The following is a 26,954-nucleotide window of genomic DNA, read 5'->3' as shown; positions in this document are numbered from 1 at the left end:
ACAACCGTCTGCTTCTCCCCCTCCTTCCCTCCCTCTTCCCCTTTCACAGCCATTGGCTCAGTCAAGTTCTGGTTCTAGGTGCTAAAAATAGCTCAGTACTTGAGCACTGGCCCCAGATGGGGGCTGCTGGGCAGATCCTGGTCGAGGAGCATGTGGGAGTCTGTCTTACTATCTCCCCTCCTCTCACTTAAAAAAAAAAAAGGAAAGAAGAGGCGGACACTTGTCTTATGATTTGTCAAAATAGAGCTCATGTGTGGTACAAAAAAATAATAACAGCTGAGAGGCAAGGAGATGAGCTCTAGTCTGACACCATTACTAACAAGTTGTGTGACCTCAGACTAGCCACTTCATCTTGTGTAAAATGGAAATGCCTCCCACCGAGCTTCCAGTGTCTGGCAGGACAATCACAGAAAATGAGAACTGTCAGGCTCTGTCGTAGGGGTGATGCCAAGTGAGTAAACAGTGTGGTTACTGCTGTCTTGGGCTTTATTGACCGTGCTATTCAGCACAGTGTTCCACACAGCAGGGGTGAGGGCGACTCCCCGTGTGGAGGTCCTCCTTTAGCACTAGCCTGTGCAGGTATCTTGTCCCTGCTCATCCCCTTTTCTTAGGCAGAGGGGAAGGGGCAAGCTGGACAGCACGGATGCTCCTTTGTGGCACCCACTGTTGCCTTCCTGACTCCTTCACTTACCCTGTGGACCGGGCAGGCCTGGCAGCCCAGCGTTCCCGGGCAAGCCCGAGTTCCCCAGGAAGCCAATCAACCCTGAAGCTCCAGGAAGGCCTTTCAGCCCAGGCAGCCCTCTCTTTCCAGTTGATGCAGAGGAACCTGTCTCACCTTTTGGACCTCTCTTTCCAGGATGTCCTGAATCACATAGGAGAGAACACAGGACAACTGTGAAGTGAGACTGTCCCGATCTGGGCCACTGCCCATTTCCGTGGCTTCTGGTTATTTTCTCATAAATGGCCCTTTAACAATGACCTGTGCAGGCTGCTATTAGGTGGAGTTCTTGGTGTAGCACCTACCACCCAGAGTGCCACACCAAGGACTATTACCTCCAGCCTAGCACAGCAGCTGGCAGGGCACACACTGCATCTGATTATAACTTCTTCCTTCTTTATCCACACGGTTCAAATTTTAGCCTCTGAATGGAGCTCTGGAAAGTCAGGGTGGCAACTGGACTCTAATTTCCTGGAACTTCAAATCTGAATCACAGCACTGTGGCTGTTTCCTGAGCCAATCCGTGAAGTGGAAGTTAAAGCCGAGCCATTGTTCCAGCTTCCCAGGGAGCCATGGATACAGGGCTGCCCTTTTAATCCCTTATGCAAGCAGTTAAGTCAGCCAGTTCCTTGGCATTCAGGTTGAAAGACCCCCTAGTGCCAAGTACTGTAGAAATCTCCAAGACCCATTTGGTCTCCTAGGTATTCAGAGACTTCTTTCACCATGCTTAAAGTTGGTCAATGGGATTAACCTTCTGAGCTGCTGCCAAAGTAGAATGTTCAGGTACAAAGCAAGGAAATTAAAAAAGCAAAGGATTAAATCAGTGACCACAGAGGTATTTGGGCCCTTCAGGACCTAAATGAATGGTTGACTTGGATTTCTATGTATTGAAAAGCATCAAGTAGCTGAAAGCCCCAGGATTCTAATGGGAGGCTGTGAAGGGGATTTTACAACAAGAGAAGAAAATTCAATGGGGGCCAACCCCACGGTATGAGTTCTGGGACCCTTGGTTTTGCCACTTATAGTAAGTATATAGTAAGATAATTCCCTGAGGCAAAGCCCGTGGAGGTGTTAGTCTGTGAGCTTGTGTGACATTTTCTCACCTGGACAACTTATGTGACGATTCCAGAAACACAGAAGAACAAAGGGGATTCAAAGAATATTACTGGTTCTGTAAATAACTTGACCTCAGTCCCTTGGCCAGTAGTAAGGAGGGATAACATAGTCACTGGGTCAGGGTGGGGATGGTGGTGCAAAACCAAGGCAGGTTGAGTTATAAAATTAGCCACAGTGATGTAAAATACAGCACAGGTAATACCATCTATAGTATTGCAATAACTATGCATGGTGACAGATGGTTCCTAGACTTATGTTGGTAATCACTTTGCAAGGTATACACATGCTTCATCAGTGTTGTACACCTGTAACTAATGTAATATTGCATGTAAACTATAATTTTAAAATAGATACAAAATCATTTAAAAATGATGACAGTGAAAAGAAAACAAAAAGAAATAGGCTAGAACCAGCGGTGTCAGGCCCACTGCCCCGGGAGGGACACTTTGGCCATGATTCTCAGAGACATGCTTCCCGGAGAGGCTGGCCACCACAGTGACACTGTGCTCGAGCTTCTCCCCAGCCCAAATGGCTCCCCGTGGCCCCAGGGAGGCGACTGAGATGGCCAGAGCCCCCTCCACAGCCAGGGCAGCTCCTCTAACTGGGGCAGCCTAAAGCATCAAAAGGTGAGGGAGGCCTTGGGGGGAGGGGCAGGTGGGGTTCATGGTAATGTTTTGGAAGCTAAACAGCAGAAATCTGTTCTGCTTGGCATGCCAAGAGTGGCTTGAGGTTTGAAACATGAGAGATTAGGAAAGTGAGTCTCCTCAACTGGCCATGCCACACCTCTTGCCCCTTGGCACACCAGGGCCCAGGGCCAAGCTTAAGTCTGGCAAGCTGGGGCTCCATCTGCGAATGACCTACCTGAAGTGCCTGGAAAGCCTGGTGCTCCTGGCGGCCCCGGTTTGCCCTTGATGCCAGGTAAACCAACAGTCCCTGGAGTGCCTGGCTGTCCCATGTGACCTGGTGTTCCAGGGCTGCCCCGCTCACCTTTGGGACCTAGCAAACCTGACTTCCCAGGCAAACCTAATGAAAGGAAGGGACAGATGATCACAGCCTGGATCAGTGATGGCAAAGAGTTGTCACCAAACCAACCGCCAGAGGAAAAGCTTGTTCCTCATGCATCCCACGCCTCACTATCTTCTCTGGCTACTATCCTTGGCAGTTAATTGGTGGCTTCGCAAGAGACCTATTGGTTATGGTTACTTCTGGAATTGTGAACACAGGCGAATAGACTCAGGCAATTAAAAAAAAAGTTCCCAAAAGACAGTAACGGAACAAAGTGATTTTTCATTTTAACCCCCTCATTAACCCATCATCCCAGATCCATGCAAGTGTTCATGCAAGTATACCGGTTATGGAAAGGCTTTCAGCAGATTGCTTAATTAGTGGGGCAAGAAGAGTCACCCTTGGGTCCTGGAAGGCCAGGGTCTCCCAGAAATCCTCTGTCCCCTGGCAATCCCTGAAGGCCTTGGTCCCCCGGAGCACCTCTTTCAGCACCATAAGCATCACCAGGGTCTCCTTTGGAACCTGTTGACCCTGGAGTGCCAACTTTGCCAGGCAAGCCGTCTTTTCCAGAAATCCCAGGAAACCCAGGCAAGCCTTTGTCCCCACGAGGTCCAGGAAATCCTAAATGTAAAGAGGCAAAAACAAAAGGCCATACAGATTTAGAAACCATAGATCCAGCTGGAGGTCGCTGAGACAGCTATTTCTTCTACTATGAAACTGAATATATTAATAATGTGTGTCATGAATCTAATAAAAAAATTAAAAATCCAAGCTTATAGATACAGATATCAGATTGGTGCTTGCCAGAGGTAAGGGGTAGGGGATGGGCAAATGAGTGAAGGGGACTTCAAACTTCCACTGATAAAATAAACAAGTCATGAGGCTGTGATGTATAGTTTGGTGACTATAGTTAATAATACTGTATTACATATTTGAAAGTTGCTGATAGTAGGTATTAAAGGTTCTCATCATAAGAAAAAAAATTCTATAACTATGTAAGGTGACAGATGGTACTTAGACTTGATATGGCAATCATGTTGCAATGTATACTAATATTGAATAATTATGTTGTACACCTGAAACTAATATAATGTTTTATGTCAATGATACCTCAATAATAAAAAGAAACATCTTTAAAAAAAATAATAATGTGTGTCACACTTCTCTTGAAGGTCAGGAGCTTCTGGTCCTGGAAGGACTTGCCCATAGGCGGGGACTGTACCATGTGACAGAGGAGTTGTAGCTCATAAGGCCAGGTTTGTGGCAAAGCCTAACAACTCTACACCTCCTATAGTGACTGAAGAGACTGGTTAAACTCAGGACCTCCTTTCAAAGGCCCAGTACCTACTGGAGTAATCAAAGCCCTGTTGTCACACATCCCATTTTTTGGGTCATGGAGGAAACTGAGGTACCGATAAACCTCGGGCACATAGCCCAGGATGAGCCCTGTGCTAATAGAGCAGGGATAGTTCTTAAACTGAATCACCAGGGCCAGGGGTGCTTGGTAAGACCCAGGTTGCTGGGTATACCCCAGAGCTTCTGCTCAGTAGCTCTGCCAAGGGGCCACGAATCTGCATTACTAACTAGTTTCCAGGTGAAGCTCATGCTGCTGGCCCAGGGAACACAGTTTGATAACTGGTGCCATGTGCAACAATGATGCTTAGGTTGAAATGACAGGGTGGGAACAAGAGGATAGAAGTGGACAACTTCCCTCTGACTCATCTGTTCCTGTTCCTCTGACATTTAAGGAGTTGATCCCGGAAGCTGGGAGAGGTCTGGCAGCCTGACAGAGTCCTAGCTCTGTCACTAGTGGTTTTGTAATCACAGGCAACTCACTTTCCTTTCGCTTCTCAGTATTCTCATTTGAAAGCAAAGAGGTTGTCCTAAATGATCTTGAATGGCTCTTATTGCCCTGGTATGCTCTCATTTTCTAGCTCTAAGCTGTCTCTTGCCTGAGTATGAGATCAAAACCATCCCACTCACACCAGAGAGCAAACCTAACTTCCTACAACTGATGGATGGTTACTATAATCCAGACATACACTCATACAAAAGGAGAAGCAGATGAGAAGATTTTTTCCTTACCTGGCAATTCAGGGAGGTGAACTGATCCTGGGCTTCCGGGTTCTCCTTTATTTCCACGTAAGCCAGGCTGGCCTGGAATTCCAGGGAGGCCACGAGCCCCTTTAGGGCCTGAAAACCCAAATATGAGTGGTGAGGGAAAAGGTGAGTCAGTGTGGCTTGCTAGGGTTTGTGATGTTCAGTCAAGAATCCTAGTTTCGCCTGACCTGTAGTGGCGCAGTGGATAAAGCATCAACCTGGAATGTTGAGGTTGCCGGTTTGAAACTCTAGGCTTACCCGGTCAAGGCACATGAAGGAAGCATCTACTACGAGTTAATGTTTCCCATTTTTCACTTCTCCAAACCCCCCTCATCCCTCTATCTAAAAATCAATAAATAAAATTTCAAAAAAATAAAAGAATCCTAGAGGGCATCCCTTATTCTCACCTCCCCACACAGCACTCTCAATCCTCAAGGCTGCCTTCTCAGAAGAGAAAGGTGCACCCCCAAATGCTAATGAGCTAAACTCTGCTTCCAGTGACTCATGACGCTCACAACTGTGCTCAGTGGCTTTCTCAGGCCTCAGTCCGTACCTGGGAATCCGGGAGCTCCTGGTAATCCTGATGGACCATATGACCCGGGAATAATACAAGGCAAAGTGATACCTGTAAGTGGTAACAGTAAGCATCTGGTGATCCCACTGACAGAAATGATTTCCCCCTAGCATGCACTTTACTCCCATTCTATCCAATGAGACAATCAACCTTCCCACCCAGCAGCTGGAGACCATGCAGAGAAATCCTGGCATCAGAAGCTCTTGAGCTCTTGAGCGTTACCCCTAGTGCAGGCATGGCCAACATACAGCCCGCGGGCCGGATCCGGCCCACGAAATGAGTTTATGCAGCCTGTGATTAAATTTTTAATATTCTCCACTACTTTAAAATCTCAGCTACTCAGAAGCAGAAGCATCTTTGGTTATTGGAAATCGAGATGTTTAAGAAGAGAGTGATATGTGGAAAAGAATTCCGCGTGTGACTAATCTAGGGTTAACTTCCAATAATTGGTAGAATGGATTCGCAATACTTCTTTATTTTTTTAAAAAAAATCCATTATAAAGATTTACAACTTTTGTACTCGTCTATACTCGATATGAACTGTTTGACGTTTAGTGGCGATGTGAAACCCACATTCTCTTAGGCGGAGTTTGCCAGTGCGCACCCAAGGTCAAACAATTCATTATTTTTGTGGTCAAGTGTGCTGAATGAAGTGGCATTGTAGCATAGGCAATAGCTGCACTTGATAACTGAAAACGTGTCCAGGCTGTTTGTAAAACAAAATAATTGTTTTATTTGCGATATAACCCCTTCAAGCTCATTCTATTAATTAAATATTGTTTCGATTGATTGTGATACAGTTTGGATATTTATACGGTATGTAATTATATTTTTATTAAAATAATATTGTATATTAAAATTTTTTCACTCACTTACATTTATTCATAAACAAATTACATAATAAAATTTTGTTTACTTAAATGGATCAGTTTTGTATTTAATAACATTTTTTAAACTTTTTTTTTCCTTTTTTTTTTTTTTTTTTTGTATTTTTCTGAAGCTGGAAACGGGGAGAGACAGTCAGACAGACTCCCGCATGCGCCCGACCGGGATCCACCCGGCACGCCCACCAGGGGCGACGCTCTGCCCACCAGGGGGCGATGCTCTGCCCCTCCGGGGCGTCGCTCTGCCGCGACCAGAGCCACTCTAGTGCCTGGGGCAGAGGCCAAGGAGCCATCCCCAGCGCCCGGGCCATCTTTGCTCCAATGGAGCCTTGGCTGCGGGAGGGGAAGAGAGAGAGAGGAAGGAGGGGGGGGGTGGAGAAGCAAATGGGCGCTTCTCCTGTGTGCCCTGGCCGGGAATCGGACCCGGGTCCCCCGCACGCCAGGCCAACGCTCTACCGCTGAGCCAACCGGCCAGGGCCTAAACATTTTTTTATTTTAATATTTTGTCTGGCCTGTGAAAAGGTTTTCTTTCTCATCTGGCCCAGGGGCAAACACTGTTGGCCACGCCTTCCCTAGTGCAATTGCTAGCAGAAAAGAATGCCCCTAGTGTTCAAGTGCCAGGATGTTACTTCCCATACCATCAGCGTCCAATGCCAGATGGCCATCTCTGCAGCAGATGTTACTTATAATGATTTCCCAGTGGTGGCTGTGTGGGAACAGCAGCAGATGGCAATGGCCTACTCACCCTGCCCTCAGATGGAGTCTATCCCTAGGATGGGAGCTTGAGTTTAGTCATAAGGGTCCATTAAGATCACATGACAAGGGTTTGAAACCAAGACTCTCAAGTTCACATGCCTGCCCCTTAATGGAATGAGGCTTTTTCCAAACGATCCTGTTCTTTTGACACACCTCATTTAGGATATACTGAAACCTTGTGACTATAGTTGGTCAGATGTGCCCATAGATTTGTACCAGGTAAACACTGAAGGCCATTGTCTTGTGCATGACAGACAGCGACCTTTCCTTTAGCTCTTCATTTAAAACTCTGAACTCTAGTCCTGGCTGGGTAGCTCAGTTGGTTAGAGTGTCATCCAATACACCAAGGTTGTGGGTTCAATCTTCAGTCAGGGCACATACAAGAGTCAACCAATGAATACATAAATAAGTGGAACAACAAATTGATGTTTCTCTCTCTCTCTCTCTCTCTCTCTCTCTCTCTCTCTCAAATCAATCAATAAGTTAAAAAAATTAAAAAATATAAAATTGCCAATTCTGCTACTCAGGGAAAATGGGCAGTCAATATTAATATTTAAGACATCAAAATTGTCATGCATAGCCTTTCTCCTAGCAAGTTTTTCACTGCTTATTCATAATGCAAATAAAAAGAGTCTATAAGATTACAGAGGGGAAGTTTAATAAAATATTGGTGAACAATTTATGTGTTGGCTCCCTCATAAAAGTGCCATTTATGAACAATTGTTATGCTAATTTAAATTAGTCTTGCCTATTCATTAAAAGAATCCCCTAAGGTCTGCTTGAAGCCACAAAGCCAACAGTTCTAATAAACTGCTACAGCTTTTGCCTGTACTGAATTTAAAATCAATCTCAAAATTGCACCTTTTAAAATATATGCATGCAATCTATGATTCCGACTGCTTACTCAACTGGCTGCATTCCTCCTCCAATCCCACTTCTATTTTCCACTGTGAAGGCTTAATGCCATTTTTAGCCTACCTATTCTATTCCTAATTAAAATGGGAAATTAAACAGTAAAATTTTGTCATAGGAGGTTGGGTTCCAAAGCCAGACAGACCTAAGTTTGTATCCTAGTTGTGCAAGTAACTAGTTGTATGGGTAACATACACTCTCTGAGCCTCCTGTAAACGGGACCTACTTATCTAATATGGCGTTTCTGAGGATCATATGAAATAATGCTAACAGGACATATAGCACAGTGCCTGGAATCCTGGAATGTGCTCAATGAATAATAAAGTTTCATTTGTTTGTTTTACTTAAGGAAAAGTATTTAGACGAGCTCCTGGTTTCTACCTCAGTCAGGTTAGTGACACTACTGTCTAGGCTGGGCAGCAACTTTCTACCTTCTAGACCTCAGGCTCCTATGGACATATTCCCATAGGTAGAGAGATGGCCATAAGCTTGATCTTCCTCCAGAGGTGGCCACACCTACTCCATCCTGCCAGACACTGAGATGATAGAGTTATTTCTGAGGGTTATTTCCCTATTATAGAAATATGCTTCATGGGCAAGCACCTCAGGATGAGACTCCAATCCTGTTCTTGGTTCCGGCCTGAGTCCTTTAGACTAAGCTAACAAACTGCCTCCCTAGGTAGTATCATTAGAGGGACCCTGCAGAAGACTCCTGCCCCAACAATTTCAATAGTCTATTGGCTCCAATGTATTAAACACTATAGTTTTGTTGTTTCATGTCTTAAAAAACAAATGATAAAATACAAGTATCACTGGGGTGGCTCCCAACATAACACCATCCATCCTAAATTTATCATATCAGATTCATAGATTCTTTTCACTTGTGACAGCCAGATAAAAACAAAACCTTTACAGAACAGGGCAGAGGACAGGTATCTAGATAGGGTACTAGATAGGAGAAACAATGATAAAAGAGAAGATGAATAGAAACCAGAGGAAATTGTGGACATACTTCCCTTTTGCTTCAGACCAGTTCTGTACACCACACCACACTTGTGTATCAAAGCAGAGGGTCAACATGGTGAGCAGATAAGGACTTCAAGTTGTACTGGTTTCTAGCTCTTTTACTTTATGCCACTGTCTTTACATAACTGAATTCAGGGACTTCTCCTCAACAAAGTAAAAACTGGCTTTACCCCTGTTCTGTTTTATAAGTGTAACAGATTAACTAATTGTTCAGGATTTTCCCCATGTATGGAAAAATTCATATTTAGAATAAAAAGCACCTCTAGTTATCAAGATTCTAACATCTTAGTTTACTCTGGGCCCAATGAATAAACATCAGATAGGCATGGATCCTTCCAGGTGCCTCTCAAGGCAAGTTATAGCCTCAGTTAGGTTCAGAAAGTGAAATAAGTGTAGAGAATGACCAAGCCATCAACATGCACAGAGAAGGAAGTCAGCCCCTCTCAGAGACCACATGCCTGCTCACCCCCATAGTCCCTCCCCAAAGGGATGTGCTATGGAGCCTCTGAAGCAGTGTGGTGTCAGCCTTTGTGCCTCGACCTTAGGATTGTGCCTCTCCAACCAGGGGCTGCTCAGTGTGGTGCTCAGGCCATTGTAAGTGTGTGAGATAAAGGTGAACAAAAACAAAGGAAGTTTTTGCTAACATTGGTGTTTGAACCCTCCTGACCTATCCAGCTCTCACCTCTCTCTGCGTCTAAGTCTCCTTTACCAACCTTTTCTCTGCAGCAGCAGTCGCCTAGATCAATCAAGTAAAGAAGAAAATTAAACAAGGATATAAGTTCACCTGAACAGGTGGCGGCACAGTAAACAGAGCATTGGCCTGGGATGCAGAGGACTCAGGTTCAAAACCCCAAAGTTGCTGGCTTGAGTGTGAGGTTGCCAGCTTAAGCATGGGATCATAGACAGGACCTCATAGTCACTGGCTTGAGCCCAAAGGTCACTGGCTTGCACAAGGGAACACTCGCTCTTCTGGAGCTCCCCAGTCAAGGCACATATGAGAAAGTAGTCAATGAACAACTGAGGTGCTACAATGAAGAATTGAGGTGCTCATCTCTCTCCCTTTCTGTCTGTCTGTTCCTCTCTCTCTCTCTCTCTCTCTCTCTTTCTCTCTCTCTCCCCCCCCCTTTCTCTCTTGTGTGTGCATACATGCATGCACTAAAAAAGAAAAACATAAAACAAACAAACAAAAAAACAACTAGGACATAAGTTCCTTGAGGCTCAAGGGACATCAGGTCTGCAGCCTGGGTATGCCCACCAATCAGATTCCCGTCTGAACTGGGTGGAGAAAGCTGGTGCCCTCATAAGATCAAGTACATAGTAGCCGCTTCAGTAATACCCAGGGTGATGGATTACTGTGAGCATCTGGATCAGAGCCTCTTTGGAAACAACCCCTTGCCTGCTTGCCGAAAGTTTGTAATAATTCACATTACAAGGCTGAAAGGCTTCTGTTGACTATATTCCCTTTCCTGGCAAGACAGATATCCTAGCCAGGGCCATCACTGGTTGAAGTGAGTATATTTAGGAATAGCATCTTCATTTTTCATGACAAGAGCCAATGCAAATGTCTGAGCTCCACAGGTTATGTATTTTAAAGCTGTGTGGAAAGAAAGCTAATGCTCTTAATTGAAGCAATTTTGGGGGAAAGTCTTGGTACTGCAACAAGAACATTTTCTGCATGAGGTATCCCACACAGGCTATATCACTGTATGATTAAGAACTTCCTGTGCCCAGTGACCAGTGAAGTACGGGATAGAAATGGTCCCATGGCCCTCCTTCTGTTTACTTGGCCTGTTTCCAAGCTGTTGGGATGTTGAGAATATACAAATGTGTGTGTGTAAGTTTATAGGTACCATTTTATTATAACTCAGTTTAAAACCTAGTTGCCTGTAAAATGTGATGACTTAGAATCAAGATCCAATTGTAGGAGGGGCTGCAGAATGGCCATGAATAATGTCTCTTGGAACAGAGCTGAAAGTAAAGCTATAGATGACACCAGGCCTTCCGAAAGGTACAATGGTTTTGTTTGATAAAATTTCTTCCAGTTTTTTAGGAATTCGTGAACTGAAACAATGATTCAGTTTTTAATAATCTTTAATTGTCAATTTCTGACCTGTACCAGTATTCTTCTTATATCAATCCACAAATTGGATTTAAAAAAAAAATGTCCCAAAACCTGGTATCTTTCTTCTTTTTTTGTATTACTTCAAGGTGACAAGGTGGAAAAAGGAAAGACAGATCTAAGAAATAGCCCTTTGGTCATTGGGAAGGTCCTTTCTTTCACAAGTATATATTAGTCTCCCATAAAAGAATCCACCATACTAGCGAAGTAAAGAAATGATAAAAATTATTACTCAACTTCTCTAGTATCCAAAGGCTTATAATGCAGTTGGGAAAAGTGAAAGCACTAACGGATGAAAATATATAATTTAAGTGGCAATAACATCTGTGGAGGTGAAGGGGAGGCTTAGTGGAAGAAGTAAGGCTTATATTAAACCTTGATAAATGGATAGAATCTGAATATATAAAGAAAAGAAGAAGGGCATTTCAGAAAAAGCCAACCTGGGCAAAATCTTGGAATTAGGAATAAACATGTGTTTGGGGACAGTGAAGGACACTGTTATCTAAAATTTATTTTTTTAATCACAAAGAGTGAGAGATAAAGTAAGGTTAGAAAGTAATTTGGACATTATCTATTCTGTAGAGATCATTTCTGGTTTTGGACTAGAGGAGTAGCACGATATCAGTATTTTACAGATATTAAATTTGCAGCAGTAATCATAGCAGAACTGAGTAGGAAAAATCTGGATGTTGGAGATGAGAAACTACTTAGGAAGTTTTTGTCATTGACCCACCTAACCATCCACCCTCTTGTTCAGCCAGCCAGCCAGCCAGCCAGCCACCCACTTGTCCTTTCAGTCATCCATTTCTTCCAACAAGCATATAGGTATTTTATAAGTGAGGCATGAAATAATGAGATCTCAATAGCAATGATAGGAAAGGACGAATATAAAAATATTCCAAATGAAGAATAAAAGATACATTTCACATTTTCAAATTTCAGATTACTATAAGGAGTGTGACACCAGTAATGGAAACACAAAAGTTGTGGAAACATAGAAGTTGAGATGAAGAGCTATTCTGGCTATATGGAAGAAGACAAGATATTAGCATAGCACCTTCACAGCTATAAGCTGACTCATTCAATATAGTTACTGAAATTCTAGTAAGGTATAAAATGGAGATTAGACAAGATATAACTGTTCTCATGTTCTCTTCTCAATCTGAGATCTTGTGAATAAAGAAGGTTCTTCCCTATTGATGATATTACCATACGATGTAGAGGACACCTTGTCCAGTTTCCCACTCATTATTTCAGTGATATTCCTAATAAATGGTCATTCAGCTTCTGGCTGAATTTTTTAGGGATTATGAGCTCATACCTTCCCAAGGCAACTGTTACATTTTTAAACTGCTCTGTTAGGAAATTTTTCACTAAGTAAAGCTGAAATCTATATTTTCTGTGTAAGTGTACCACAACACAATTACAATACTTTTCCCACATGAAAACCCTGTAGAGGACTGAAAGTAGTAATTATAACCAGCCAAGTCTCTTCTGATGACACATTCCATGCATCTGAGTTTCTCTACATTCTATAAGGGGTCAGTTTTCTAAGTCCAAAACCATGTGATTCCCTGACTCACCTGGAGGCCCAGGGAGACCTGGCTTCCCTGGTAGTCCATCTATTCCTTGGTCTCCGGGACGTCCACGAGGTCCAGGGGGTCCTAGCAGCCCAATTCCTGGAAGGCCAGGTAAGCCAGTACGGCCTTTTTCACCAGCAAGTCCTGGTATCCCCTTTTCGCCTGGGAATCCCCGACCAGTGTCACCCTAGAATGAAAGTCCAGTTTACAGACTTATCTGGAACGTCCTCTAACCTTAGGAAAGAGGTAACCAGAGTGACTAATTTTTGTTGTTGTTGTTAAAATTCTCTGTCAGTTTAGTTTATCAGTTAAGTCCTCCGAGTTTAGGTAGTGGGAATGAAGCTTATCAATCCTAGGTGGTTTGATAATGCTAAAGGTTCTAGATCAGCGTGAGGAGGGAGCAGAAAACAGGATAACAACCCTTGAGATCACAAAACAAAACAAAACAAAACAAAACAAAACAAAAAACAGCTGGATTACTTACAAGGAAGGGAAAGGTACTGAGAAGCTCAAAGATTTTAAGTGATATGGTCAATTGTTATCAGCATTTATCAAAGTGACCCATTCTGAGAACAAAAAAGTATTTCCATTTTACAGAACAGAAAAACAGGGAATAAAAAGTGTCAGTAGTAGAGACAGGAAGAGATGTTCTAGACCCTGTTCTGCCCTGTCTCATGCTCTGGTGTCCACCAGAACCTCGCTTCGCCGACTTGGGTGTGACGATTTAGAGAGCTGATCATTGAGAAACAATCAACTTACCGGAAAGCCTGGCCAACCTCGTAAACCTGGTATTCCATCCTTGCCTGGTACTCCTGTCTCACCAGGGAACCCCTGGGGGCCAGGATCACCCTGCTCCCCTGGCATCCCTGATCTTGTAGAGAAGGTTGATTCCCCTTTCGCTCCTTTGAGACCTGTAGGACCTTGTGGCCCAAATAAACCCTGACAAAGATACAAAAGGGAATGATTAGGAGATGCAGACTTTGCAGAATTCTGGCACCTAGCATAAGTCTGACCTGAAGCATGACCATTTTTCCACTGTTCTGGATGCTTGATTATGTTGTCACCTTGTGTTATAATTACCACTTATTTTCTTATCCTTTCTAAATTTTGAAATATTTGAGGATTGTAACCTCGTCTTAATTCTAATTTTATCTTCAGGGCCCAGCACAATGCTAGGCAAATGTAAATAATTTTGTGGAAGGAAGGGAAGGATTAAGGGAGGGAAGAAAGGAGGGAATATAGGTATGTTAAAGCAGAAAAGAACTTGAGATCATCTATCTGACCTTTTTTATTTTTATACTACAGACCAAAAGCCTGAAGGTTTGTATCCTCATCATTTCATGTGTTTTAAGAAAATGATTGGTGAGGAGTTGAGAGCTCCCATTATGCCCTCGGGGCCAAAGTTTGATCAGACTTACTGGAGACCCTGATGGGCCCTCAGTGCCTCTAGAGCCTGGATCTCCTCTGACCCCTTTAAGGCCTGGAAGGCCTATGTGACCTGGTGGCCCAGGCAGGCCTGGCTCCCCAGGTGGTCCAGTGTTGGAGACACCACCATCACAAGCACAGAATCCTGAGTCCCCTGGGGAAAAATATAAAAGACAAAATTAAACAAACTAAGCCATTTTTTCAAAAAGAAGGAAGACCTGACAGTGGTAATTTGTGCCTTAACTCCATGTAGGCAATCCAAAGGCCTGTGAACAGACTTAAATGAAAATGAAGTAGGTTTCCTCTTCATCAAAGTACATCTGGGATAGTGATTTGGCTTTAATTAGTCTGAGATGAGAACCATTGACCCACAGTAACTAGCTAACAGTGTGGAATCCAAGCCACTCAAAGGTTCTCCTCACAAAAATGACATTCCCCCTGCCTTTACACAAAGAAAAATGTCAAATAAATTAATAATAGATACTTCAGCAAAGCATCTTTGAATAGGTATAAAGTAATCACTACCACCATAGCCAGACCAAAGAATCAAAATTGTAGTAATTTCCCCTAAGTGATTCTCATGTACAATAAGGCTTGAGAATCACTATCACTGATAGAGAAAACCTTCTGGACCCATAGAAATATAGAAGGGGAAGCATTAGAGTTGTACTCTTTTAGGAGAAAGAATGGTATCTAGAAGTACACCAGCTGTGTAGTGAGTCAGGGAAGGACCAAAGTTAATATTCTAAGAGAAGACTTGCAATTTAATGTTCTTTTCCCCAAATAGTCTTCTTTGGGTATGGATAATAGAAATGAATGTTTCAAAAACTTCTGAACTAGCTCCTATACTTAGGTAGTAACATCTTATAATAGGGCAATAAGAAGGACAGAGAAGTAAGTTAGCACCTCTCTGTTTGAGGCTGAGGAACACTGAATTATTTAAGAAAAGAAGAGAGACTTTAGATACCTAAAGCTATTAGGCACATCCCCAAACCACTCATCAGCTTGCAGTTTCACCTCTTCCTCTGCCCCCCCCCCGGCCTGGACTGCAGCTATAATAAATTGATTCAATTGAGCTTTAGCATCTTCGCCTCAGAATGAAACAGAGGAATGACTGGAAGGCATCAAGAAGTTGGAGAGAGGAGTGAACTGAAGTCTGGGGTTATCAATCAGTCCTTCAACATCATTGGTGGCTGAAGTTGTTTTTATAGAACCCGTTGGCTTTTTCAGAGTGCCAGGTCTTGACCTGTTCAGAGCCCTTTCATTCAGGCTGAAGGTAATACATGACTTCTAGCCTTGGCCTTGCAAACTGGGAGGGGTTGCATCATGTGCTAGTTAACATTCCGGGCTACTGGGTGTTAACTAGTGTAGCTTCTGCAGCTGGAGGGGGTAGGAAGAGTGGCCTGTGAGCCACTTTGTCCTGTGTGATCTTGATTGACAACCACAGTCTTAGAACCCCACTGTAGCCCTTCCAACAATCCTACACTCCAATCTTCAATCAAGAGACAAGATTGCTTCTGTTCGGGTACTTAAGGCCATTGATCTGCTCATTCCCCAGAAACCCTTCTCAGGGAGTATGGGGAACAAATACACCCAAAGGGACATAAAAACCTTTTATTCCTTTGAGGCCTCGGTTTCCTTTTGGACCTCGTTCTCCTCGGAGACCAGGAAACCCTGGTTCTGCGTTCTTTAGGGTTCCAGGCTCAAATGTTGGACCTTCAGAAAAACGAAACAAAATATTGTCACCTTACACGAATCTAGGCTCATTTGCCTTAACACAGCAGCTCAGTCACCAAGGCCTGCTCAAGGCTCAACAACCAGAGCAGAAATTAAAAGAAATAATAATAATTCAAGACAGAGAGCTGAAGTCTGTAGCATATCCATCCTCTGTTGGCTTGATTCACTCTACTACCACTTACAGACTGTCTACCATGTTTTAGGTACTGGACCAGACACTGGGGACACAGGAATGACTAGGCAGTTTCAGTAACTCAGCAGTCCCAAGGTCTATCTCAGAGAGTCCTCTTAGAACAAAAGAGGTTTCAAAGAAACATGCTGGGCATATTTCCAGCCTTTCCTTTAGAATCTAGACTCCCATAGTCAGGTAGAAAATCTACAGAAAAAGAGCCATGTAGAGGCTTTTAGCAGCCACCTCGAGATTCAAGCTTAGCTTCCCACATCTCAGGTCTTCAGCCCACCTGTGAGGACCAGAGAGAGCTTGAAAGAGCCAATGCTTCTTCTTTGGGAGCTGTGAGACCAGAGGCCTAGGGGCTGAGAATGGTGAAGGGTAGAATTATATGAGTACAAAAGTTGGAAGGCATTAGGTAGTGTTTGGTTATCAAGACTGCCCTAACTGGCCTGACTGATGGTGGTACTGAGGATAGAGCATCAACCTGGGATGCTGAGGTCTCAGGTTCAAAACCCCTAGATTGCCAACTTGAGCGAGGGCTCATCTGGTTTGAGCTCAGACTCATCAGTTTGAGTGCCGGATCTCTGGCTTGAGCAAAGGGTCACTGGCTCAACTGAAGCCCCCTGGTCAAGGCACATATGAGAAAGAAATCAATGAACAACTCAAGTGTTGCAATGAAGAGTTGCTGTTTCTCAACTCTCTCCCTTACACTCCCTCTCTCTCTGAAAAAAAAATCCCTAGCTGACTTGTTCCTTGATGAATATTGCGACTGCTGTGGTTAACTTGTAGAAGTAGCAGAGTTCTGATTCTGAGAGGATGGGGCTTTCATCATGGCCACTCTCCAGTAATACTGAGTCCTAGCTTAGCTGATACACCTGTGAAATGCTCCTTCTCTCAAAAGTCATGACCGTTTTGCAGTCTGGATCACACCTGTCTCTCAATACCAAAGAGAGAAATGAACAACTTACCGGGTTGACCTGGTGGGCCTGGTAGGCCTGGCAAGCCTGGTAAACCATTTTTGCCAGGAAGGCCAGCTGTCCCAATTGTGGTGGGGCCTGGATTTCCTTTGTTTCCTTTCAGGCCTGAAACTCCTTGGGGCCCTCGAGCACCTGGCACACCTGGAAAGTTAAGCCCACAGAAAAATGCTAATCATATTACTCTATTTGCTCTTCAGGGGTATTCTACCCAGTGGCATACGTTGGAAACTAAACTCCAAAGGAAGAATGTAGGACAGCATTTGCTCTTCTCTTGCAGCAAAGTTAGAAGGGCCCTTAGGAGTCACTTAGCCTAACCTCGAGTGAAAGTAAGGCCCAATGACATTAGAAAAAACGCTCAGGTTGCAGAGTTTCTTAATGGTAAACCTGAGAGGGAGACCTGGGTTTCAAGCCTCCTATTTTCTTTTTTTTTTTTTTTATTTCCATTTTGGTACTGAGATCAGCTGTACCTCTTCCAAATGGCTGCTTTAAAAAAACAAGTATCCTTACAGAGGCCCATCTCTAAGGAATTTAGAAACTGGTGCCTTTAAAAATAATGTCTGAGGTTTCACATTTGGGATATCACTCACAGCTTCCCAGACTCTGACATGACCTTTCTATTTTCACTGCTATAGAATGACCTATGGGTATGCCCCTCATAATTATTTTAATCCATAGTATGCTGGGGCCATTCAGTGTCTGAGTTATGCACAGAGTGAGGATCTGGGTACCAACATTCCTCTGGGCTTTTGTTAGGCCCTTTAGTTAAGCACCAACTGCAATAACACATCCTCAGAAGAAGTCGAGCCCAGATTGTTCTGGCTGCTACACTTTCAATGACAGTCTGAACTGCCTATTTAGTTATGAGACATTATTGAGGCCAAAGGGAAGCTCCTCAACCAGGTACCTTCTCCATATACATTAGCCTTGGGCTGTAAGTGAGAAACTTAGTGACTACAGTCAACCTTTCTTTTGACTTTGGCTAGGTATGTACTGGAGCAGATGTACGGAAGGGGATACTGGGCACCAGAGTGGAGAGAGTACTGATCTGTGGAGGATGTGGGTTAATTTGTTTCACCTCGTAAAGGTGGTAAGCCAAGGGTTCCGGAAGAGCCAGGTAGGCCTTGGAAGCCTTCATCGCCTTTAAGTCCTGGGAGGCCTGGCATGCCGGGGTCTCCAGGATAACCTGACATTGCAATAAAATCAAACAAAGAAAAGGCAGTAAGTAAATGCAGAGGAGCTTCATAAATGCCACAAAATGCTTAAGAAGAGACGAAAGGAGAGATCTTCAGGTAGAATTGACGTTCTCACTCTTCATAGAGCTCCCAGATGCTAATGGCCCCATGTGATAGCAGCCCTATCTGAACTAAGGCTCCACTAATGTTCAAAACTGGTTTGGCCAAGGTTTTCCTTCCATGGTAAGAACTGGTAAGTACTAGTTCTTTTACTACTAGTAGTAACCTGCTGTAGTGCTTCAAATGTCTACTACTTAGGTTAAGGTATTGAAGTCTACTATTTATGTTATACACATAGGTTTCTTGGGAGAAGAACACAGGTAGCCACTGTAGACCATTAATACCTCAGCTTTAATGGGTTTACCAGAAAGGGCATGGGTCTGAGAGGATGAAAGGAAAGAGATAAGTTAGGAGATCCAGATGAACAAGGCACAACAGTAGAACCCTTTGCCCAAGCAAGAAGTAACTGGAAACAGTGGGCAGCTGCATCTTTGGAGAAGGCAAAAGGAAGGGTTGGGCACCACAGTAACTAGAACAAGCAGAGGTAAAGAAAAACTTTCAAAGCATTATATTGTCGAAAGCTGTCAACCAGCTGCTCCCTTCACCAAAGATCATTTTCATTTCCCATGAAAGTGTCAAGCTCAAGCATACATGTAGATGAGACTCTGAGTGTCCCATGGTATCAGGTTGAAGTAAGCCTAGCAGGAAAGGATATCAATCCTTCCCTAAGAGTTACTAGAGCCATTTTTAGCAAATCCATGTCCAGGCCAACTCACACCCTAGTCTTGGCAGACCCAACACAGAAATAGAGTGCAGTGTTTGGCTTATTTCCCTAAGATATTGGAATTAGCTTCACTCCCCAAGTTCAGGAACCAAGAGGGGCCTTTGGGAGTGTTGGGTTTAGCAGCAAGCCAGGAGCTGACAAAGTATTCTTTTAACAATTCTGAGGAATATAGAATTTAACTCCCTGTCTTTTCTTCTCCACTCAAATCAATGAAAAATTGCACCTGGGATTACAGCACCAGCTATATCGGTGTAAACATCTGGGCCTGGCAGGCCAACGCCACCTTTTTCGCCCTGCAAAGATTAAATATATTAAACATAAATATTTTCATGACCTCATCACTCAACATCTATGTGTTCTTCAATCCATTCCCCAGAAAAATAAATGGTTCCTCTTTCTGCAAACCCTGATTTCCAGGGTCAACTAGCTCATAGATTAATTTCAAAGACTTTTTGATTTAAGATGAATGTGACACAAAGCGGGCATGAGGCCTGATACTCAATTAAAATCCTGTTAAGAACAAGGGATCCCAATTTTGTTTTGCGACCCAATTCCAGGATAATCTGCTTCTGAGCCTGAGAAATACATCTCAGGAATAGACAACATGGCTGCACCCTAGATGTGGCAAGGAGGGAGCAGTGTTTCAATATTTTTCCCACCCTCAACAGGCCTGGGACATTGTTATTGTCACTGCTCCTGTTTGTGAAGGATGCCAGACAGCAGAAGTCAAAGAAGTCCTAATTGTCCCAAAAGAGGGACTCAGGTATCAGAATCAGATACACTGGCGTATTCAGAGTAGGGCACTTGGACTGGTCTGCCCAGGTGCGAGCAATAAAGGGATGTGTTGTCTACAGAGAATTTAAGAACAATAACAAAACTGAAAAGTTGGCAACTTTAACCCTTTGAGTAGTATGAACGTTCATGTACATCCTCGGGTCTCCTGACCATCCAGAGTACAATTGTAACAAAAATTTCACTTTAAAAATGTGTAAGGCAACATTAAAAAAAAGGTAAATGTATGTTCTTCTTGTTTTCATAAATTGCTTATCAAACAAATATGATTTTAAGTTAATAAAACTGTAACTGGAACTAATTTCATTTTTTGATAAAAACACTCACTCTTGGAGGTCAGAGAGCATGAAAAAAACTCACTACTCAAAGGGTTAAGCAATGTCAATAATAATTTTTTTTCCTTGGAGGAATGGATTTGCTCCCACAGCGCCCTCCCATTAGTCTGCCACGTATCATTTAGTATTTAAGGAATACTCATCAACTTTGTATATTAAAGTAGTATGCATTCATTTCATGTGAAAAGGGAGACATCTAAAGTTTCAAAATACTTTAAAAATACTTCATTTCATATGTAGGCATTTGCTACAGTCTGAATGTTTGTATCTCTCTCCCAAATTAATATTGAAAACTTAATGCCCCAGGTAATGTATTTAGAGTTAGGGTCTTTAGGAGGTGACTGGGTCATGAAGACAGAACCCCCATGATTGGCATTAGTGCCCTTATATAAAAGGCCCAAGAAGCTAGCTCATCCCTTCTATCATATGAGGTCGCAGGGAAAAGAAGGCAGTTTGCAAGCTGGAAGAGGGCCTTCACCAGAACACAACCATACTGACACCCTGATCCCAGACTTCCAGTCTCTTGAGCTGTGAGCAATACATTTCTGCTCTTTCTAAGCTACCCAATCTGTGATATTTTGGTATAGTAGCCTAAATGGGCCAAACAGCCGTTTTAGTAATACTTCACCCCTCCACTTCCCAATCCTGGATTTTTATTTCTCAACATTACCTTAACTCCAGGCAATCCATTCAGCCCAGGAAAACCTGAGGATCCCTTCTGGCCCTGCGACGGAATATAGTTACAATTAACTTGAATGACTAAGAGTATAAGAGAGGCTGATCTTTGGATTAAGCCAGGGCAAATGGCATAGGGACATGGCTGGCATTAAAAGATATGTATGGATCCTACCCAACTCTGGATGTGTTACAGAAAGGAATATGACACACTAGGTAGCCAACTTGCACATTTGGAGGTGCAAGGGCCACAAGGCTAGAGATAAATATATGCAGGGGAGGCTTTGCTATGCACTGATAACATGTTAAAGAAGTAGGGCTGCATCATGGCATGGCATGGCATCAGAATTGACACTGGATACTTATCTTCTTGGGTGCAAACAAAAGAGAGTGGTTGAGATTATGCCAATCAAAGGGAAGTGGACAATTTGGATTATAAGCAATGTCTCTTGTGGATTGATGACCATGCTAAGAAAAGCAATGGGACCTTTCGATTCAGATTTTATACACTGAGGGTTTGATAATATGGACCAAAATACCTTACTTCCTGGAAGTCCTTGAACTCTTAAACCCATGGGACCCTAAAGAGAAAAGAAGCACCTTAAATAGATCAAGAGACTACACTAGAAAAAGTCACTAGACTTACATAACAAGCTATGCAATTGAGTTCAGGATTTAGCGGGCTCCTAAAATCAGGTAAGAGAATGTTCCTAGACCTGGCTTAATGACTTATTTCTAAACACTAATCCATCAGGCTGAATAGTCTGACAGACCATTTATAAAGAGCTAAATAAATGGAAACATTTTAAGTACTAGGTGGAATTTGGTACAAGGGCTGGGTGGTATTTTACTTAGTCTGCTTTAGTTCCAAGTCAGGAGATTTTTAAATAGATTGTGGGAGGGCGGCTTGTCTCTAACCCCAAATGCATTCTTTGTTGGTGATTATGCCTTTTCAAGACAAGGGAATTGGGAAACAGAAGAGAAAGAAATGGCAGGGTAATGGATGAATATTACTGAATACTCAAAAGACTCTTTAATAAGCTTCATGACAGAGCTAAAAACACAATTCTCTAAAATGTTACTACTTTAAAGCTAAGATTAGCCCATTGCTTAAAGCCTAAGACCCAAGTGCCTGACACTAAGGATCAGAGAGAGTAGCAGTTATTTTTCCACCTAAAGTGATATTATTATTGGAAACTACTCACTTGAAACATCACCATGTTCTAGAACTTTCCAGGCTTGTTTCTGCCCTATAAAAATTGTACATGGCCCTCTTTCCTCCTCTATTCCTACAACCCCCACCCCCCAACTCTCATGCTTGCCCACATTCCCTCAGGATAGAATGGGATGAAAGCAAGAAGAAACTCACGTGATTCTTTCAGAGGCTAATTATACATGAGGGCAAGTAGAGTAAATAGGCTGAATAGTCACCTAGTATAGGGGTACATCATTCCTCATTCAAGGAAGCCACTAAGTCAAGGAAATGGGGCAAAGTGGAAAGAAGATAGTCTTAAGGGGCTGCCAAAAGGCTGAGGAAGAGGAAGAAGAGAGGCTTAAGTGACCACAAAGTTATATAACATAAACATATAAACAGGAAATAAAATGGACCAGGTGACTTAACAGACTCAGGAAAGCAACATTCCAGGTTCCTACCCGAGGTCCTGGCAAACCAGGGATTCCCTTTTCTCCTTTTTCTCCAGCAGTTCCAAATCCCTAAAGGAAAGAAGAAACCATAAGTGCCAGCATTCATTTTCTCGTAGGTTCATGGCTCCATCCAAAGCATTTAGGTCATTTCAAATCAGCTCTGTTGTCCTACTGGGGAGGCTCACTATACTGAGTCTCTTGTCACTGCCTGAGAAGCACATAGGGCTTGAAAACAATTTGGACCATTAAGTCAAGGTTCTCTTTTGGTTCTAGAAGTAGTGTCTTCTTCCCCAAACAATATTGCATACATTAATAATAACAGGGACTAACAGCATAGAAATGATGAAATATCTGACTTTGTTGGTTTTGCTGATAGGGAAACTAACACTCAGAAGAGCTAAACATGTTGTATGGGTTACATAATCAATGAGACAGTTTCCATTCCAGGGCCCTTTCCATGGGAACTGGCTGCCTTCCACCATCTAAGATCTTGGCTTTTTGACCCACAATTGGAGAATTGTGTTAATCCTTGGTGGTCAATACTAGAAAGAAGAGCTTTTGCCTTTTGGAGATATGATGACTTCAATTTCTTTCTCAGTGAAATGTTTTTCTATCTTGGTGTGGTCTACAATGCTGTAGGCACTAGGAGCAGTTCAAAGGGGACTGTGACATGGTTTCCAACCCTTTTTACCCTGCTTACAAGAAGTGAAGCTTTACAGCCATGGACATAACTGGAGAATTCTCTATGGTAAAGCAGAAATCCAAAAAAGCAGAGTGAGTGAGAAAGAATTTGCCCCCCTCTGAGTCCAAGGCAAACATATTCTGGGACCCAAGATAAAGAAGAGTTCATTATCGAACTGGATGAAGACTCTCACAGCAAACTGAATTGAGGCCATTTTGTTATTGCTTAAAATTGAACTTCCTGGAGCATAGATTTTGACAAACAACATTTAAGCTTAGCTTGACCAGGCAGTGGTGCAGTGAATACAGCATCGGTCTGGGATGTTGAGGACCCAGGTTTGAAAATCTGAGGTCACCAGCTTGAACACGGGGTTGGTGGTTTGAGCAAGGGGTCACTGGCTAGGTTGGAGCCCCCCTGGTCAACGCATATGAGAAAGCAATCAATGAACAACTAAGGTGCCGGAACTAGGAGTTGATGCTTCTCATCTATCTCCCTTCCTGTCTGCCTGTCCCTGTCTGTCTGTCTGTCTCTCTCTCTCTCTAAAAAATGAAAGAAAGAAAAAAAGAAAGAAAGAAAGATAGAAAGAAAGAAAGGAAGGAAGGAAGGAAGGAAGAAAGAAAGATTTAAGCCTATAGTGAAAGTAAAGGAAGAAGTGAAGCTTTCTTACATGTAGGCTTGTGAAAAAGATGTTAAACGTTTTGCCCCATTACCTGTTTCCCTCTTGATGTGACCTGGTTCAACTGGTTGTAAAGGCATTGCTCCAATCCTGTTTGTAGTTGTATTCCTCTTATACACTAAGAGCATCTCCATGGCTACTGAAAGCTGGCTGAATAGCTCTTAGCTTTCTAGGCCCAAGTTTTTCTTTTTGTTGTTGTTTTTTAACATGGGTTGTTGTGTTGTCTCTTTATTGGAGGAGAGTGTATATCTGTGAAGGGTCAGATTCACAGCATGCTTTGGTTTCTATTTGCCTTTCTCTACATCTGTAGTTGCGTGTCAAATAGCTCAGACCTCATGTGGAATAGGAATTGTATTTGAAAGGCCTGTGGATCAAACTGAATGCAAACTTATTTGAAATTTTCCTTTTGGATCTCCAATTAGAAAACAATGCGTGCTGCCACCTGGTGGAATGTGTCTATTGGTTTCTGAAGTCAAGCAGCTTATGCAGACCTCTCTGTCCTGTCCGTGGAAGCTATGGCAGCTCACGTTGCCCCAAACTCTTAAAGTCTAAGATGGATTGCATATGAATATTTGTAAGTAGAAGGTTGATGTCACATGCACTTCTGTCTCCTCTTAGGCATATTACTGCAGGCTGAACACATACAACATCCCATACATACTTGCTGAATTAAATGTAATGATGACCGAGAGAACAAAACTGTTGCAAAGGGTGAAGGAATGTCGAAGAACTGTTTGTGTTCTCCCACAACTTGCCACAGTTGTAAAGACAAGGGGACCTTATCCTTCTTCAGAAGACAGAAAGAGCCTATGGACTCTTGCTTTCTGAGAGAGAAAGTCTGAGAACTTGCACTACAATATGAACAAAAATAAATACATAAAAGATTTTAAAATATGAAAGAAAGTAGTATGTGAGTGTGACTTAAAGCCAATACAAAATAGATGACTTCGCAAGATGTTGGGCTGTAGGCTCAGCTTGTCTCCAGCACAGGGAGGCACCATGCAGGGCCCGACTGAACACGCTGTTCTAGCAAGATGTTCTAGGACCTGGCCCTGTCACAGTTAGTCCTCTTCATGAACTGTCCTATACACACCACTCCCTCACCCCTTCACATCATTGGCCAGGAAAGCCTCACTAAAACACTCTTGGCTGTTTATAGGCTTAGGCTTGCTCTCCAGGCTTTTCGTATCCTGGTATTTTTGGTTCAAGGATATTAATGATTGTTCAAATAACTCAATTTCAGTCATTTGGCCAGTTATAATTGGGGTTGTGGCATAGTCACTGGGTCAGGGTGGGGATGGTGGTGCAAAACCAAGGCAGGTTGAGTTATAAAATTAGCCACAGTGATGTAAAATACAGCACAGGTAATACCATCTATAGTATTGTAATAACTGTGCATGGTGACAGATGGTTCCTCGACTTATGTTGGTAATCACTTTGCAAGGTATACACATGCTTCATCAGTGTTGTACACCTGTAACTAATGTAATATTGCATGTAAACTATAATTTTAAAATAGATACAAAATCATTTAAAAATGATGACAGTGAAAAGAAAACAAAAAGAAATAGGCTAGAACCAGCAGTGTCAGGCCCACTGCCCCGGGAGGGACACTTTGGCCATGATTCTCAGAGACATGCTTCCCGGAGAGGCTGGCCACCGCAGTGACACTGTGCTCGAGCTTCTCCCCAGCCCAAATGGCTCCCCGTGGCCCCAGGGAGGCGACTGAGATGGCCGGAGCCCTCTCCACAGCCAGGGAAGCTCCTCTAACTGGGGCAGCCTAAAGCATCAAAAGGTGAGGGAGGCCTTGGGGGGAGGGGCGGGGTGGGGTTCATGGTAATGTTTTGGAAGCTAAACAGCAGAAATCTGTTCTGCTTGGCATGCCAAGAGTGGCTTGAGGTTTGAAACATGAGAGATTAGGAAAGTGAGTCTCCTCAACTGGCCGTGCCACACCTCTTGCCCCTTGGCGCACCAGGGCCCAGGGCCAAGCTTAAGTCTGGCAAGCTGGGGCTTCATCTGCGAATGACCTACCTGAAGTGCCTGGATAGCCTGTGCTCAATTGAAGGAGAACCCCATCTGCCTAGTAGCTGCCAGTTTCACTCAATAAGTACCTCAGGATTTTCCAGTTTCTTTTCTCTCCTCTCATCTATTCCATTTTCCCTTACCCTGTGCTTTCTGGTCCCTGAGACAGACAGCACACTGGTATGTGATTCTGACCATCTCCATGGGAGTACTTGTGGCCTACAAGTGTGAGCACCTCCTGGGGACAGTCGGGTGAGATGTATGAAACTGGAACTGAGCCAGATAATCAGGGATATTTGCTTACTGCAGAGGGGGCAAAAGGAAGGACGTGAGGCATAAATCTGTCAGCTTGACCCCTTCTCAGCAGTTGCTGAAAAGATTTAAGCTCATATGAAAAGGAAACAAATGGTTAAAGGGAACATTTTGGATTCCCTAGAGATTTTCATCCTCAGCACTGCCTTGTATGGATAATTGAAAGCTTATGTAAGGGCTTTGGATTTGAAAAGTGTGTTTCCTTTGAAAAGCCAAGAGTGTCTCAAACATGTTGTCACCTCTCTTCTCACAATTTTTCTGTCATAAGGCACATAAGGTACCTATGAATGTTCCCATTAAGCAGGTAGAGGTGTGAGGAGTGGAGTTATATAATTTGGCAAGGATTGCATAGCAAATCTATGCCAAAGTGATTCCCACCCTCTGAAAATAGGCTGTGCTATATAAAGGAAGGTGTTTTCTAGCTTGGATATATTTACAATCAGCTGGGGTTTCTATTTTTTAGCCCACATTGTGAAACACTGGAAATGCTGAGCTTCAAACAGTATTGCAATCTATCACCTTGCATTGTTATAAGCCAGTCTCTTTTTCTTTTACAGAACAAAAGAGAACAGGGTAAAATTGTAGCAGGGAGAATCCTCTGAGGTAGGCCTGGGGAGAAAATGGGAAGAAGGGAGGGAGTGTGAGCCACTGAACTCAATAACACCGAAGATCATAAAATCTACCACCATAATGACAAGA

The 26,954-nt window shown here is 43.2% G+C and overlaps 1 protein-coding gene across 1 annotated transcript in view; it reads right to left on the bottom strand.

Moving 5' to 3' along the window:
- Nucleotides 1–26,954, bottom strand: part of COL4A6 (collagen type IV alpha 6 chain) — a 413,946-nt gene that overhangs the window by 20,878 nt on the left and 366,114 nt on the right. The window contains exons 14-29 of the mRNA XM_066249666.1: nt 22,573–22,632; nt 21,459–21,500; nt 20,915–20,968; nt 19,341–19,410; nt 18,177–18,284; nt 17,093–17,242; nt 15,827–15,931; nt 14,209–14,369; nt 13,550–13,729; nt 12,794–12,977; nt 9,774–9,827; nt 5,493–5,564; nt 4,925–5,032; nt 3,239–3,460; nt 2,696–2,857; nt 692–862 (exon numbers count right to left, since the gene is read on the bottom strand). Of these exons, the coding sequence (XP_066105763.1) occupies nt 692–862; nt 2,696–2,857; nt 3,239–3,460; nt 4,925–5,032; nt 5,493–5,564; nt 9,774–9,827; nt 12,794–12,977; nt 13,550–13,729; nt 14,209–14,369; nt 15,827–15,931; nt 17,093–17,242; nt 18,177–18,284; nt 19,341–19,410; nt 20,915–20,968; nt 21,459–21,500; nt 22,573–22,632 (1,903 nt within the window). The remainder of the gene's footprint in view (nt 1–691; nt 863–2,695; nt 2,858–3,238; nt 3,461–4,924; nt 5,033–5,492; nt 5,565–9,773; nt 9,828–12,793; nt 12,978–13,549; nt 13,730–14,208; nt 14,370–15,826; nt 15,932–17,092; nt 17,243–18,176; nt 18,285–19,340; nt 19,411–20,914; nt 20,969–21,458; nt 21,501–22,572; nt 22,633–26,954) is intronic.

The sequence above is a fragment of the Saccopteryx bilineata genome, chromosome X (assembly GCF_036850765.1).
Source record: "Saccopteryx bilineata isolate mSacBil1 chromosome X, mSacBil1_pri_phased_curated, whole genome shotgun sequence".
NCBI lineage: Eukaryota > Metazoa > Chordata > Mammalia > Chiroptera > Emballonuridae > Saccopteryx > Saccopteryx bilineata.
The sequence above is the reverse complement of the archived record's forward strand: the minus strand, read 5'-3'. Positions and strand labels throughout refer to the sequence as shown.